Below are 14276 nucleotides of genomic sequence, written 5' to 3' on the forward strand. Positions count from 1 at the left end.
CCTTGGGACTTCCTGGAAAGCATAAAAATTGCCAGACTCACTAGTGACAGAGTACCTGCTGCACATCCCATAATAAGCTCTCACTGGAGAAGATGTCGGGTGTCCAAGATCCCTGATCCTGGCGGCTGAGACGTGGACAGTGAGTGTGTTCTCAGTCCAGCTTCCTAGTCTTCGACCTCAGGACACTGAGAAGCATGCAGTCCTGGCTCTCCCCTAGGGCAGAGCTGCCAGAGTATTTACAAGCTCCTGACGAAAGTCCAGGGTATTCTTTTAGCTTCTCTGTGGTGGTGGTCTCAGTGCTTGGCGGGGACCTCTGTGCAGTGGTGGTAAAGGCAGCATTTTTCTTGGTTTGAATGTGGATGATGTTTGGTGTTTGTTTCTGATAAATAGCCTTTATCGAGTTAAGGAAATCCCCCTTTATTCCTAATTTGCTAAAATTTGCTATTTTTTAAATCACGAGCACGTGTCGGACTCTGTCAAATGTTTTTCTGTTCTTGGAAGGGTTTTTCCCCCTTTAATTTGGTCATATGATGAAATTCTTAGGTTTTCTAACATTGGCTAGCTTGTTGTGGGTTTTGGAACACTGGGTAAAGCGGGAATTGCCTGGGAGTTCCATGTGGGTTCCGAGTTCTAGAGCAATCATGGGTCCCAGCATGTTCCTGTGGCTGTCACTCTTAAGAGCAGGTGCTGAGACGGAGCAGCATGCCAGGATGTGGGCTTAGAAGGAGCATTTTAACTTTTAACAAGCTCTGTTAGAATCATGATCATCATAATTCTGAAGCCACTTAAAGGATAAAATCCTAAATTCCTAGCCTGGCACCTGAGACCCTTCCTGATCTACAGTCATGAGTGCTGTCCAGTGGTGGCGTGCCCTGTGCCCTGCATTGTCTAGTATGTGGCTGTTGAGCACTGGAATGTGCCTGATGCAGCTGAGGAACTGAATTTAAAATCTCGGTTAAACTTAAATTTCAGTTGAAATGTAAAGAGCATGTGTGGCTGGTGCTTGCTCTTTGGTACAGCATACCTGTGCGTCTGGGCATTCTCCAACCTCCCTGCCGCCACCTCTGGCACCCTTACTGCACTTAAGGTAGTTCACCCCTCAATGGTGTACCAGTTGGCCACATTTCTTAAGTCCAGCTCTGCTCAGCATGCCCCTCTCCTTTTCATCAGCCACTGGGCAGCACTTGCTTTGGCTGGTTCCTTAGGACTCTGCTCAGAGCATCTTGGGTCAGAAGCCTTCCTGCCCCACCCAGCCTGTGGCCCCAGCAACAGCGCAGGGCTTCCTGTTCCTCATCACTCAAGTCCACCCAGGGCACTGACAAGCACCTTTAAGTAGGGGTGAAATCTTACTCGTTTTCCCATTTTCAGGCCTTAGCCTGTGGTCACGTCTCAGGAAATACCTGTTTTACAGCAGGTTTAGTAAGTAGTCCATGGGAACGGGCATGTCATGTTCACCGGATGGAGAAGGGTCTTCACAACTACAGGGGGATGGGAGTTGGAGAGCACTGGGCAACAAGGGTCAGGGCAGGCCTGCGAGGGCATTTCAAGAGAATGCAGTTGGAGATGTTGGGGCAAGGGCAGCATCCTGAAAGCCTGTTTCTCAGGAAGCGTGTCTTGTGGCAGCAATTGGCTGGGCTGAGTCCAGCTCAAGTAGGGGCAGCCCAGGCTGAGAGGGGTGCCCTCTGTCACCCAGAGTGGACCGTTCTTTCCCTCTGGTCCCTCTGAGGCCCTCCTGAGGCTGTGCACATGCTCCTAGCAGGTTGCAGCACTTCTCAAGTGGAAAGGTTCCTTGCTTGGGAAGGTCAGGTCCTGGCCTCTCTAACCCTCCATTGCACTGGCCCTGTGGTAGAGTGTGAGGAGTCCACGTGAGCTTATCATCAGAGGAAAGCTGAGTGGAGACCAAGGGTGTCACAGTGAGTCACAGTAGGAAAGGGCTGAGAAGTCAGTAGCGGGGAGATGAAAGGTCCGGACGGCTCAAGAGTGCAGGCGCTGGTGGATGTATTCTCTCTCGAGGCAAAACCAGCAGTGACCTGGGTTCATGCTTCAGATTGGGGCAAGGGGTTAAGAGTGACCACAAACAGTTGAAAGTTGAGGAGGAGATGACTGGAGAGGAAATGTGGAAGCATTGTTCATGCCCTGAGAAGGTAGTCAGTGAATGTAACGGGCAGTGTGTGATGTAGAGTGAGAGTGGTCCAGGTGGCCATGTGAGAGCTTTCTCTAGTGCCGGAAGGCACTGCAGGCAGAGCCAGTGGGTGGACAGGGCATGGAGGTGCTGCAGGAATGGACGTGGGGGCTGTCCTGAGAGAGGAGGGGGCTGCCTCTTGGCCAGGACAGGTGAGGACAGGCCAGGACAGGTGAGGTGGTCTTGGAGAGACTGGAGACAAACAGGGATGCTACATCACAGTGTGTTGGCGACAGGAGGCAGAAGAGGGGATTCAGAGCTGGCTTAATACTGTTGCTTTTTCTTGTAGCCGGCAAAGCTAATGGAGCACCCTTGGGAGCTGGGGGCGGCAGCAGCCAGAAGACGCCACTGTTCGAGACGTACTCAGACTGGGACAGGGAGGTGAAGAGGACGGGTGCCTCGGGCTGGAGGGTCTGCTCCATCAATGAGGGCTACATGATCTCCACGTGGTGAGTTCGCTCTGGCAGGGTGCTCACTGCCGGGGCGCTTTTAGGGGTAGTCGTCAGACTCTGACGTCATTGGTAACTGGATGGGAAACAGACAAGAGGGAGAGAGAAGGAGTTGATGCTTCTCGGTAGACTTGAGGGTCAGGTTGGGTTGGTGTGACTGGTGTTTCCTATCCCATAGCCTGTTGAGAGGACCAGAGTAGATTTTGTTTTTTTTTTTAAGAAATTGCATACATGTTTGATTAATAGTCATTCTAGACAATATTTCAAATGCTTCCTTTGGATTCTTCCTCTGCTATAATACAGCTTTTGGGATAACTGACCACGTCGCATCTGTTTTCAACTGTGTCTAGGCTCCTCAGTGTACCCACAGTGCTCACCAGGTGGGGTGCACATTAGTTAAAGTGGGGTCTGCAGAGCATGCTTGTCCACTGGAAGCCAAGCTCTCACATCATGATTTGTGTTTTCATCTGCAGCCTTCCAGAGTACTTTGTGGTGCCGAGCTCGCTAGCAGATCAAGACCTGAAGGTCTTCTCCCATTCTTTTGTTGGAAGAAGGATGCCAGTAAGTGAGGCCTGCTGGGTCTCTCCAATACTGTGTTCCACTTTCCAGCCAGTTAAGTAAAGACCCTGCTTCTCTCCTAGTTTTGGTGCTGGAGCCACTCGAATGGCAGTGCCCTCGTGCGCACAGCCCTCATAAGAGATGTGCTGCAGCAGAGGAAGATCGAGCAGAGGTGAGTGGGCCCCCACCCTCAGAGCTTGGGGTATCTTTGTCGTTCTAGCTAGAGAGTCAGAAAGCACCATGTACTTCATACAAGCATTACCACTGTGGAGAGGATATGAACGTATTAAAATTAACTCTCAGGTTATACTAAACATAGTTTAGTTCTTTGGCATACAAGGATCTTATGTTGCTGACATCTTGCTGTAGTGTTGCCTCTAAAGAACTTTCAGAGTGCAGTGATTCCCAGGCAAGACACTGCAGAATGAATCAAGTTTTTCCTATAGTTCAATGCGCCTAGGTTTGTCAAGTCACACCAACTAAGACGGTGGCATAGTTAGCTCATAGTAGGTGCTCAAAACATATATGTTGAATAAAAGAATGAATAGTGACTCAAAGGTTTTGTCTTTATTAGGATTTGTAATGCAATAACTAAAAGTCATCCACAGAGAAGTGATGTCTACAAGTCAGATTTGGACAAGACCTTACCCAACATCCAAGATATTCAGGTGGCTTTTGTAAAACTTAAACAACTGTGTGTTAATGGTAATTTTATTTTTATTATATATATGCATATGTAAACAATGACTGGGTGATTCTATGAGGCATTGTACGAAGCATGTCAGGAAAAATGACATTACCTAAAAATTTAGAAATAGTTAATAAGTAGAGGCTCATTGAGATACCTGTACAAATTAGTATTATATGAGAATGTCAGAAGCTCTTAGAAAATGAAGTTTAAGCTGCGTTTAGTTTTGGAGGAAAAGTGTCTGCTAGTAGAACAGTGTGCAACCTCACAAACAAAGACCCTAATGTGGTGAGTTATGTTTTGAGCCACATGAGAATGTGTGCAGCCTCAGAGTTCATGTATGTTTGCTGGAGCACATGCTCACGGGGTGCTTTGATGTGCCCCTGGATGGCTGACTCACAGGAAAGGGCCCTTGGTGTGAAGGGTGTTCAGAGAGCCCCTCGTCACTGGGTGTGGAGAGGCAGCAGGACTGGAATGCGAGCTGGGGCGGGGGTGTGTGTTTGGAAACACAGCAACTGTATCTTTCAGCCGTCCAGTACTCGGGGTGGCTAGGGATGGGGTTTGTGAGCCGAGGGGCTTGAGACGAGCCAGGACAGGCCCTGCCAGGAAGCTTCCCCCTTCCCTGCAGGGGTTGCCACCAAGGCCATGTCAGCCAGGCACTGGCAGCAGGGAGGGGTGGAAGGCAGGGAGGGCCAGGCTGGTGGTGGGGAGGCTGGGGAGGGAAGGCCAGAGTCAGGGAAGGCCAGGTCAGCAGCTCTAGGAGGCAGAGGTGGTCGGAGTCTCTCAGATTTCCCCGGAAGAGTCAGAGAGGAGACGGAGGCCTGGGGAGTGCTTGGTTCCATTCCTTATAGAACTGTAGTGCGACTTCTTAAATGTTTTTATTATTAAATGCAAATGTATTACACTTGAAGCCAACTTTTAAGTATTAGAAATGGTGATGTATCATCTAACTCTCAATTGATCATGTTAAGAAGCCCGGAAGTGTTATATTGAATATATATATGAGTGTATAGAATTACATATGTAATTATATTAATTGCAGAACCGTTTGAAGAAACTGAAGAAAAATGGCTATCTTCACTGGAGAATACACGGTGGTTGGAATATGTAAGGTTTGTACAACTGCTTTCTTTTTCTCTTAACTCTTTATTTTGAAATAATTATATATCCGCAGGAGGTGCAAAAATATTACAGAGTCATGCACTCCACACCTGCTTCCCAGTGGTAACAGCTTACACAACTGGATGATGGTTGTGGAGCTGAGAAGCTGACAGTGGTGTAAGCTAGGCCCTGTTCAGCATTTATAATCAGGTGTTCTCGTGTGTTTATGTGTGGTTTCATCACATTTGTAGACCCACGTGACCACCAACAGAGTCAGGATGCAGACCACCCCATCACTACATCTCCCTCCTGCCACCCCTGGAGGGCTGCGCCCCATCCCCTACAGTTCCACCCCTGCCCCCTGGGAGCCACTCATCTCTTCTTCGTCTCTGTAGTTGGGTGATTTCAAGAAGGTCATGTAAATCAGCAAAGGTTAATGAATTCCCTGATTCAAAAACCAAACTGTATTCATATAAATACTGAAGAAACTCAGAAAGGTTACAGAGACTACAAATGGGTATGGTGAGAGATTAGATTTGCTTGACTTCAAGTACTTTAAACAATATATTTGTAATGGAAGTTTAGTTTTTAACATTGTGTTTCCCTTTCTGTTTCCAGGGCATTTCTTAAACATGCAGCAGAACTCGTGTACGTGCTAGAGAGCAAGCGTCTGTCTGTAGTGCTGCAAGGTAACCACTTCTGGCCACCGTGGTCCCTGGGCCACAGTATCTTGGGTGCTGTAGCGTTAGGGTACACTTTGAAATTAAGACATGTAAGTCCTCCAACCTTGTTACCAAAATTGTCTTGGTTATTCTAGGTCCTTTGCATTTCTGTGTAACTTTTAGGATCAGCAAAAAGCCTACTGGGTTTTGGAAAGGACTATGTTGAACCAGAGACTGGGAGAATACTGTCTTAACATGGAATCTCCCGATCCAGGAAATGAATGTCTCTCCATTTATGTGGGTTTTCTCTCATGTTATGTCAGCTTTATAGTTTTTAGTGTAGAACCCTTGAACTTATTTAGTTAAATCTGTGTTTTATTTTTGATGCTGTTGTGAATAGTTGCTTTTTAAATTTCATTTTCAGATGTATTGTGTACTCATTGTGTATAAAATTCCTACAACCTTACTAAACTAATTCATTAGTTTTAGTAGTGGTTTATGGATTCTTCAGGGGTTTTATTTTACATATGGACACTCATTGTCTGCAAATACAGTTATAGCTTGTTCCTCTCTAGTTTGAAATGCCTTGGATTTCTCTCTCTTGCCTGACTTCTCCGTGTAGAGCTTCCCAGACACTATACAGTAGAAGTGACAGGACAGACATCCTTGTCCTGCTGCCCATCTTAGGAGGAAAGTGTCCAGGATTTCACTGGCAAGAGTGATGTTAGTTGTAGGTTTTTGTGGATTCCACTTGTCAGGTTGAATCTCTTCTTAGATTGCTGTGAGTTTTTATCCAGAATAAATGCTGAATTTTAATCAGACAGATGCTTTTTTATATCTAATGAGATGATCACATAATTTTTGTCCTTTAATTTTTTATTATGGTGTGTTACTTTGTCGGGTGTTAAACCAACCTTGCATTTCTAGGATAAATTCTTGCATTCCTGAGATAATTTGGTTTGTTAATACTTTGTTGATGACGTTACATATAATGGATACTATATGATAGTTTTCTTCTGATTTTTGTGGCTGGCTTTGATATCAGAGTATTCCTGGTCTTTTATTAAAGGACATCAGATATGAAAGATGGGAGGGAAGCATTTGCCACCTTGTCAGATGATGGTGGATAGTTCCCTTTCTCTCGTTCACCTCTGAGTCACCCTGTCGAGCTATCAGTGGAAAGATTGTGGGATATTTAATACTGTTGCCAAAACAGGAATAGAATGGACTCTTGGGAGATTTTTACCACAGATCATTGAAATGTAAAAAGAGTGAGGGCTGCACTTCTGATGTCTAGAAAACATTCATATGTAAAAGTCCCTCTCGCCATTAAACGTGAGTGTAAATGATCTGTAGGTAATATTTAGAGTTGCTGGCCTGAATGAAATGTCCTAACAAGGATAATCTCGAAGGCCGCCACACACAGAACACTTAAGTGTATGCTCTACCTCCCATTCCGTCCTTCTCTGAGCATTCTGCTGTGTACTGAGTGTTGTCTTTCCGTTTCACTGACAGAGGAGGAGGGAAGAGACCTGAGCTGCATCATAGCTTCTCTGGTCCAAGTGATGTTGGACCCCTATTTCAGGACCATCACTGGGTTTCAGAGTCTGATACAGAAAGAGTGGGTCATGGCCGGATATCCATTCCTGGACAGATGCAACCACCTGAAGAGATCGGAGAAGGAGGTAACAAAGCCTTCATGCTTATCATCAGTCCTTCAGCATGCACAGGGTAAAACCCCGTCATCATGGGGAGAGATATTCTGTGCAGAAGGGGACAAGGAGGCTTTTAAAACATTGCCTTCACTACATCCTAGCTTCTTAGTCCAAGACTGACCCATGGATTAGAGTTCAAGTTGAGGTGTTTATGAAGACTATCATAACTGTATGATAGGTGACACTCTAAAAAGTCATCTATTGAGTTTCTGTTAGTTGAAAACTGCTTGAAGAAATGCCATTAATATGGCAGGTCTTCTGTAAGCAGACAATAGGCACGTTAGGTATTTTGGAAAACCAGCTTTAGAGTATCATAGTTTCTTAAAATGGGGTACATGTGTTAAGGGAGAGAGGCTGGGGGGCACATATAAGAGCTGCGAGGCTGGCACGGCCTCAAGTCCTTGTGGGACTGTGAGAGCCCTGCAGTGTCCCGTGTCAGGGAGGCTCCTCAGAGCACTGCTGACTCGCTGTCCCGTGTAACAGTCCCTGCCATCTGAGGAAGCCCCGGCAGTGAATGCTTCCCGTGTTGACTCTGACTCATCAAGACACACTGGGTGGGTGCAGGGGCTGCTGCCAGCTGCTGCATTGAGGGTGTGCCCCAGGACCCCGAGGCCACATGAGCCAGTCTCTGAAACCCAGGAATGTCTCTGGGTGCTGACTGCAGGGTCAGCCAAAAGTTGTTACAGAAGCTGCTTTTTGGTTTGGATGTTTTTTGTTTTAAATGTTCTGAAGAACTGTTTCCAGGTTTGGCTTAAACACTTATTTCCCTGTTCCCCCGTCACAGGGCGATTCCCTGCCTGTCTTTCTAGTTCGCCACTTCAGCGTGGTGGACTTGTTGGGCAGAGAGGTGCTGAGACATGTCCCAGGCCAGCCTCGGTTTTAGGGTGCCATGGCCGTCTAGTCTACTCATGTACGCTGAGCTCAGCTTCAGGGCCACGCACACAGGCCTCACTGTCTACTAATCTCTCCATCATGTCAGTGAGAAGTTCGGGGGTAGACATGGGCCCTGCGGGTAATCTCATTTCCTTGTGTGTATGCCAGGCTCCTGTGTTCCTGCTCTTCCTGGACACCACGTGGCAGCTGCTGGAGCAGTGCCCGGCGGCCTTTGAGTTCTCTGAGACTTACCTGGCGGTGCTGCACGACAGCACCCGTGTGGCCCTGTTCGGCACCTTCCTGTTCAACTCTCCGCACCAGCGTGTGCAACAGAGCACGGTGAGCACCCACCATGGCAACGTGCAGTAGCTGTGTTCCTATTAAACCGTCTCAGTTATGAACACCATTTTAAGCTGTAATTTCAGATGAATAACAGTCCAGGAACTTGAACCTGTTGCATTTGTATGAGTGCGCATTCTAGGTCTTTTTCTCTGACATTTATTGAAAGATGCAGCTTATTTTAACCACCGTAAATGTTGTACTTTTGTATTTATATGTTCACGTTTGAGCTGTCTGAATGGGTAATTGGTAAGATCCTGTTTGAAAACATTTATTTCCTAGGACAATAGAATAAAAGGGGTATAAAGCAAATGACTTTTCTTTGAGAATTCTATGGGGAAGGAATTTGAGAGGAAACACAGACATGATGCAAGACTGGAACTCTCACTGGGCACTGCTTCCTGAGTGTCCTCAGACCCTGATGCCATGGGGCAAGTCACTTTTATGTAGGCCTGTCAGCTTCCAGTCCCAGCTCTTAACCCAGAGGAAGAACCATGACTAAGGAGGGACTTGAAATCAGCCTCTGGTTGCCCTGGTGGAGCCTTCTGGAACCACGAGTTCTGTCTTATCCATGTCTGGAGCAGTGGGTGTAGCCACAGAGGCTGCAGTGCCCAGAAGGACGCTCTCATGGGCCTTCAGGAAGACTGCAAGAGGGGCTGCCTTCACAGTGAGCTGTGGTCCTAGCCAGGGCTGGGACTCTGCTGAGTCTTGAGTTCCTCATCTGTGAAGCTGCTGCCTCAAACCAGCAGCTGAGCGTCCTGAAGACGCATGCTGTTCAAGACTGTGGGTGTGAGCGTGTAAGGGGAGGGTTTGTTCAGGCCACTGCTCCAGGGTGAGCTCCCTCCACGAGTTCACACTCATGAACATGCTCACTGCCCAGGGCCCCCCCTCCTCCTCATGCAAGGGCCATGCCCTCCTCGTGCCGGGTGCCAGCAACGTCTGTTCTGGGGAGCAGAGTGTGCTGCTCCAGAGTGGTGGGAATCACCCTCATTCAGAAAATTTCACTCGTATAATGGTGAACAACACATCAAAAAGGAAGTTATCACGAGAAAATCTTGAGTTTGGCATTTTTCACAAATGTTCAAATATTTTATTTTGCAGGAATTTGCTATAAGCAAAAATATCCAGCTGGGTGATGAGAAGGGTTTAAAATTCCCCTCCGTTTGGGACTGGTCTCTCCAGTTTACACCAAAGGATTGTACCCTTTTCCACAACCCCTTCTACATTGGAAAGAGCACGCCGTGTGTGCAGAATGGTTCTGTGAAGTCCTTTAAAAGGACAAAGGTAAACTACAAAAACGCACTAATGGTGGAAACCTGGTGTTTGCACACACATAACCAAAAACATCTTTTTCAGAACAGGGTATTGAAAGTCCAGGCACGTCCCATGACAGCATTGCTAGTGCAGGTTTGAGGGGTCATTTGCTTTGTTTCTTTCTTTGATGGCTGTGCCATGCAGCTCAGGAGATCTTAGTTCCCTAACCAGGGATTGAACCTGTACCCTTGGCAATGAGTGGGAGGAGTCTTAGCCAGACAAAGTTTTTTTCATTATCATTATATTTGTGATGGTGATCTGTGACCAGTGATCTCTGATGTCACTATTGCAGAAAGATTACAACTCGCTTAGGTCTCAGATGAGGGTTAGCATTTTTAGCAGTAAAGTATTTAAGGTGTGCACATTTTGTCTTTTTAGACATAATGCTGTTGCACACTTAATAAATTACCGTATACTGAAAACATAACTTATATGTGCCAGGAAACCAAAAACCTGGTGTGACTTGCTTTATCGTGAATCTACTGTCTCCCAAAGGTCTGCCTATGATGGAGAGACTATATCAACCCCCATACAGGCCACAGCCTGGCAAAGTCAAGGCCCAAGTGTCCAACTCCAGTGGAGGAGGACTGGAGCAAGTATTACCAAGGGAGGGACAAAATGTCCTTTAAGGTTGAAATTCTACCTGAGTGTATATTCACCATCACACTTTTATCATCTCTCTGAAAGGGGAAGCTCCAGGAGAATAATGCTAGAATCTCTCTGTACAGAAAAGCTACAGCTCCACACTGAGAGGAATGCCAGCCTCCTTAAAGAACGGCATCATCAGTGAGGAGGAGTTACGGCCAAGGAGAAACTCACTAATCCTGCAGGTGAAGCCAGCGCCTCTGGAAACGAGGGACAGCCAGGACTGGGGCGCGGAGCGGTTCTTCCAAGAACGGGCCTCCAGGCCGGCCGACCTGCATGGGACCATCCTGCCACATCTCTCAGGGGCGCACATCAAGCTGTGGAAACTCTGCTACTTCCGCTGGGTCCCCGAGGCCCAGATCCAGCACGGGGGCTTCATTACGGCCTTCCACAAGCTCTCACTGCTGGCCGATGAGGTGGACGTCTTGAGCAGGGCGCTGCGACAGCCCCGGGGTGGCCCCACACCAGCCCCCGGCCCTGAGCTGGCCCCAAGCAGGCTGTACTTCTGTGCCGGCGGCCCACATGATGCCCCAGGCACGCCGGACTTCCTCTCGTCCTCCTTCCCCTTCTCCCCGGTGGGCAATCTGTGCAGGCGGAGCATTTCAGGGACACCGCTGAGCAAGTTTCTCAGTGGGGCCAAGATATGGCTGTCCACTGAGACCCTCGCCAATGAAGACTGACCATCCTGAGAGACGAGCAGGACTGCCGACCCATGTGGGGCCAAAATATGGCTGTCTACCGAGACCCTCAAACGTGGAGACCAAGGGGGTCTTCCTGCACGTCCTGAGGGGTGAGCAGAACTGTTGCCCTAGACGTCAGACACACTCATCATTTATCTGTAACAACTGAAATTTGCACTAATTCTTAAAAACATGTTGAATTATGTTTTCTTCACAGTTTTTTAAAAGACAGGCCTAACTTTTGTTATTTATGTTCTCTCTCTGTCATGCTGGGTCAGGCTCGTTTTTAGGTCATTTTCAGGCAGACATTCCCATGATTTTATTACTGTGATCAGACTAATCAGGTTTTGTGTGTGGCATCTGTCTTTCTAACCACCTACTAAAGCTTCCCTGATCCTTGGTCGGATTAGCAGCCCAAGCAGCAACTATCAGGGGAGTCAAGAACTAGTGTCTGGTGTATTTTCAAGAAGCATCCAGAAGACCCCAGTGGGTAGTCATGGGTATTTGTGCATTTTTCTGGTCACTTTCATTATCTCTAGTTGAACTCACCTGAGAGTTGTGTGTTCCCACACTGTAATTTATTTTAGATTGCTGTCTGGGACCGTAGATCACTGTGTTTTAAAATCATGAGTTTGCTTAGGGCTAACTTTAAAATGATGTGCACTGTTGATTTCAAAAGCATTTGCTGTAGATAATATAATTAAACTTAGAAGTGCCTTTGATTATTAACTATTAAGATATGAATAGCACAGAGTAAAACAATTTGAGTTAGGATATCAGAGTCCCACCACACATCAGAAGGAGGCTAGACATGAAGCCTCCAGCTGAGAGTCACCTGGACACCCCAGGTCTGGGGGCCGGGGGGGAGTGGAGCCAGCATTGGCAGTATTACTGAGACCCAGCCACTCTGGGCACCTGCCCATGGAAAGGGGTGGTGAGCTCCCGGGTCAGGTCACCTGCAGGGAAGGACAGAGTGCCTGGCACTTGGGGAGGGAGGGCAGGTGAGTAGAGGTGGACTTCTCTCAGGGTATTGCCATTGTAACCAAGAGCGCCTGCCCCGCCCTGCCTGTGACGGCAGCGCTGAGGAGCCGGACGAAGGCAGGTGTGCTCTTGTCTGAGCTCCTGATGGCAGGTGCCATGCCGGTTAGAGCCCCCACACCCTTCACTTTTGGGAAAAGACGGATGTTTGAAATGTGGCTGTCATATCGTTGTCTTAAACTGCCATCTTATGCTTTTCAAAAAATGTTTTAAAGTGTGCAGTTAGATTATGTCCTTTTCTAAAACAGGTTTTTTTCACAACAGTGCTTTACTTTCATATGTAACAAACAGGTATTTCTGTTTGAATTACTTGCCTTTAAAAAATTGTTGGATAATGTCTCTGGATTTAAAAGGATGGAAGTTCCTATGCAGTGTCTAAGGAAATCCATCTTGTGGATAAACCCAGTGTTTCTCCCAACCAGCCTAGAAAATAAGGGCTTTTTTAGTTATATAAGTTTATATAAGTAGCACTGTTGCCACAAGGACTTTTATAGTCCTTGACTGGAACCAGCTCCAGCCCTCTGAAAACCCCAAATCCCATCTTGCCACTGAAAGTGTAACAGTTCTTCCCCATTTTTCATTAGGCTGCTTTTTAATTATTACAAATTGTCCTAATTTGTTACTGTTTTTTCGGGTTGAGCATTTATTTCTCTATAGCTTTCTTCCTTATCACATTTATTTCAACCGTTTTAGTAAATGTTTTTAACTTGCAAGTTTTAAAATGATTAGGTACTCTTAATGCTGTTTTAAAGTAGAAAATATGCATATTTTTGTATGATAATCAAATGTAAAATACAGTATTTTGTTTTATTTTTGCTGAACAGTTGTTATATCATGATTATTGTGCCACAGTTTATCGTGCATAATATGAACAACAACTGTCCTAGCATTAAGTCCTGGCCCCTGCAGAGCCACCGGCCCCGTTGCTGGCCGAGGATGTGGGGACAGGGTCTGAGGGCAGCACCAGATATGGATGCCCAGCTTCTGCTGACAGGGCCACGCGGGCAGACTCTCGGATCGGACTTCAAGGTGTAAAGTGTCTTACTGTTGTTCGTGATGGAAACCAACTTTAAAACCAAAAGTGTCTAACTTTATTTAAGAAAGTATACTAATTTGTGCTAACAGAGGGTGAAAACTGTTCAACACGTACTTCAACAAACTCTTCTTGCTATAGCAGTAACCTCAAGTAGCTGAAACTTGATTTTGAAAGAAAATGAAAACCTTTGTGCCTAAAATTGATTGTGACTTGCATTAAAGTAGGATGGGCAGGAAGGTGAGAGATTCTGTTTTCCAGCAGTGATGAATGTGAAGGAAGTGCTGAGTGCTAATAAAATGTCCATAGAAATGGTTGCCTTTGTTATTGATGTGAGAGGTGGGATGTTCTCTTCTAGCTGTGCTTGTGTCTCATCCCTGCTGCTCTGCCTGCTCTAAACCTCAGTTCACAACTGGCTATCACAGCCATGGGGGTTCATGGACCAGGCCCTAACTCAGCCTTGCACTGTATACATTAAAAAGCCGGGGAGTGATATTTCCTTAAGAAGATCAGGGAGCAGGTCTGTGGGAGCAGGATCCTGGCCAAGCTGCCCAGGCCTCCCATCCTGACCAGTCCCTTCCTGTGTCCATCCCCTCCCCACCCTGCCCAGGGCTCTGCACACCTTGGAGACACTGCAGGTTGGTTCCACATAACCACAGTGAAGTGAGTGTCATCACAGTCTGCAAGTCATGTGAATTTTCTGGTTTCTGAGTACATGTAAAAGTGATGCTTCCGGTACACTATAGTCTGTTAAATGTGCATTATATCTAGAAGTGTACAAACCTTTAAATATTTTAAAATACTTTCCTGCTGAAATATACTAACCATCATCTGAACCTTCTGCAAGTCAAACCATAACCAATATAATAACAGAGAAGTCTGAAATCTGTGAGAATCACTGGAATGCGAAGTGAGCACTGCTGGAAGGATGGTGCTGACAGACCTGCTCGACCCAGGGCTGCTCCAGACCTTGCATCTGCACTAAACAGTAGTGCTAAA

At 46.7% G+C, this 14276-nt stretch overlaps 1 protein-coding gene across 4 annotated transcripts in view; it reads left to right on the forward strand.

The window, feature by feature from the left end:
* Positions 1-13589, forward strand: part of MTMR10 (myotubularin related protein 10) — a 38522-nt gene extending 24933 nt beyond the window's left edge. For 3 of the 4 annotated variants that reach the window (XM_025271458.3, XM_006066413.4, XM_044933143.2), the window contains 10 exons: positions 2472-2631; positions 3105-3192; positions 3273-3361; positions 3764-3894; positions 4920-4989; positions 5597-5667; positions 7156-7325; positions 8397-8567; positions 9669-9851; positions 10610-13589. In XM_025271458.3, the coding sequence (XP_025127243.3) occupies positions 2472-2631; positions 3105-3192; positions 3273-3361; positions 3764-3894; positions 4920-4989; positions 5597-5667; positions 7156-7325; positions 8397-8567; positions 9669-9851; positions 10610-11206 (1730 nt within the window). In that variant the 3' untranslated portion in view covers positions 11207-13589. Of the gene's footprint in view, positions 1-2471; positions 2632-3104; positions 3193-3272; positions 3362-3763; positions 3895-4919; positions 4990-5596; positions 5668-7155; positions 7326-8396; positions 8568-9668; positions 9852-10568 lie in introns of all 4 variants that reach the window. The other variant, XM_025271460.3, reaches the window with a different exon arrangement.
* Positions 13590-14276: the final 687 nt, after the last annotated feature.

Source organism: Bubalus bubalis, chromosome 20 (assembly GCF_019923935.1).
Source record: "Bubalus bubalis isolate 160015118507 breed Murrah chromosome 20, NDDB_SH_1, whole genome shotgun sequence".
In the NCBI taxonomy this organism is placed as follows: Eukaryota; Metazoa; Chordata; class Mammalia; order Artiodactyla; family Bovidae; genus Bubalus; species Bubalus bubalis.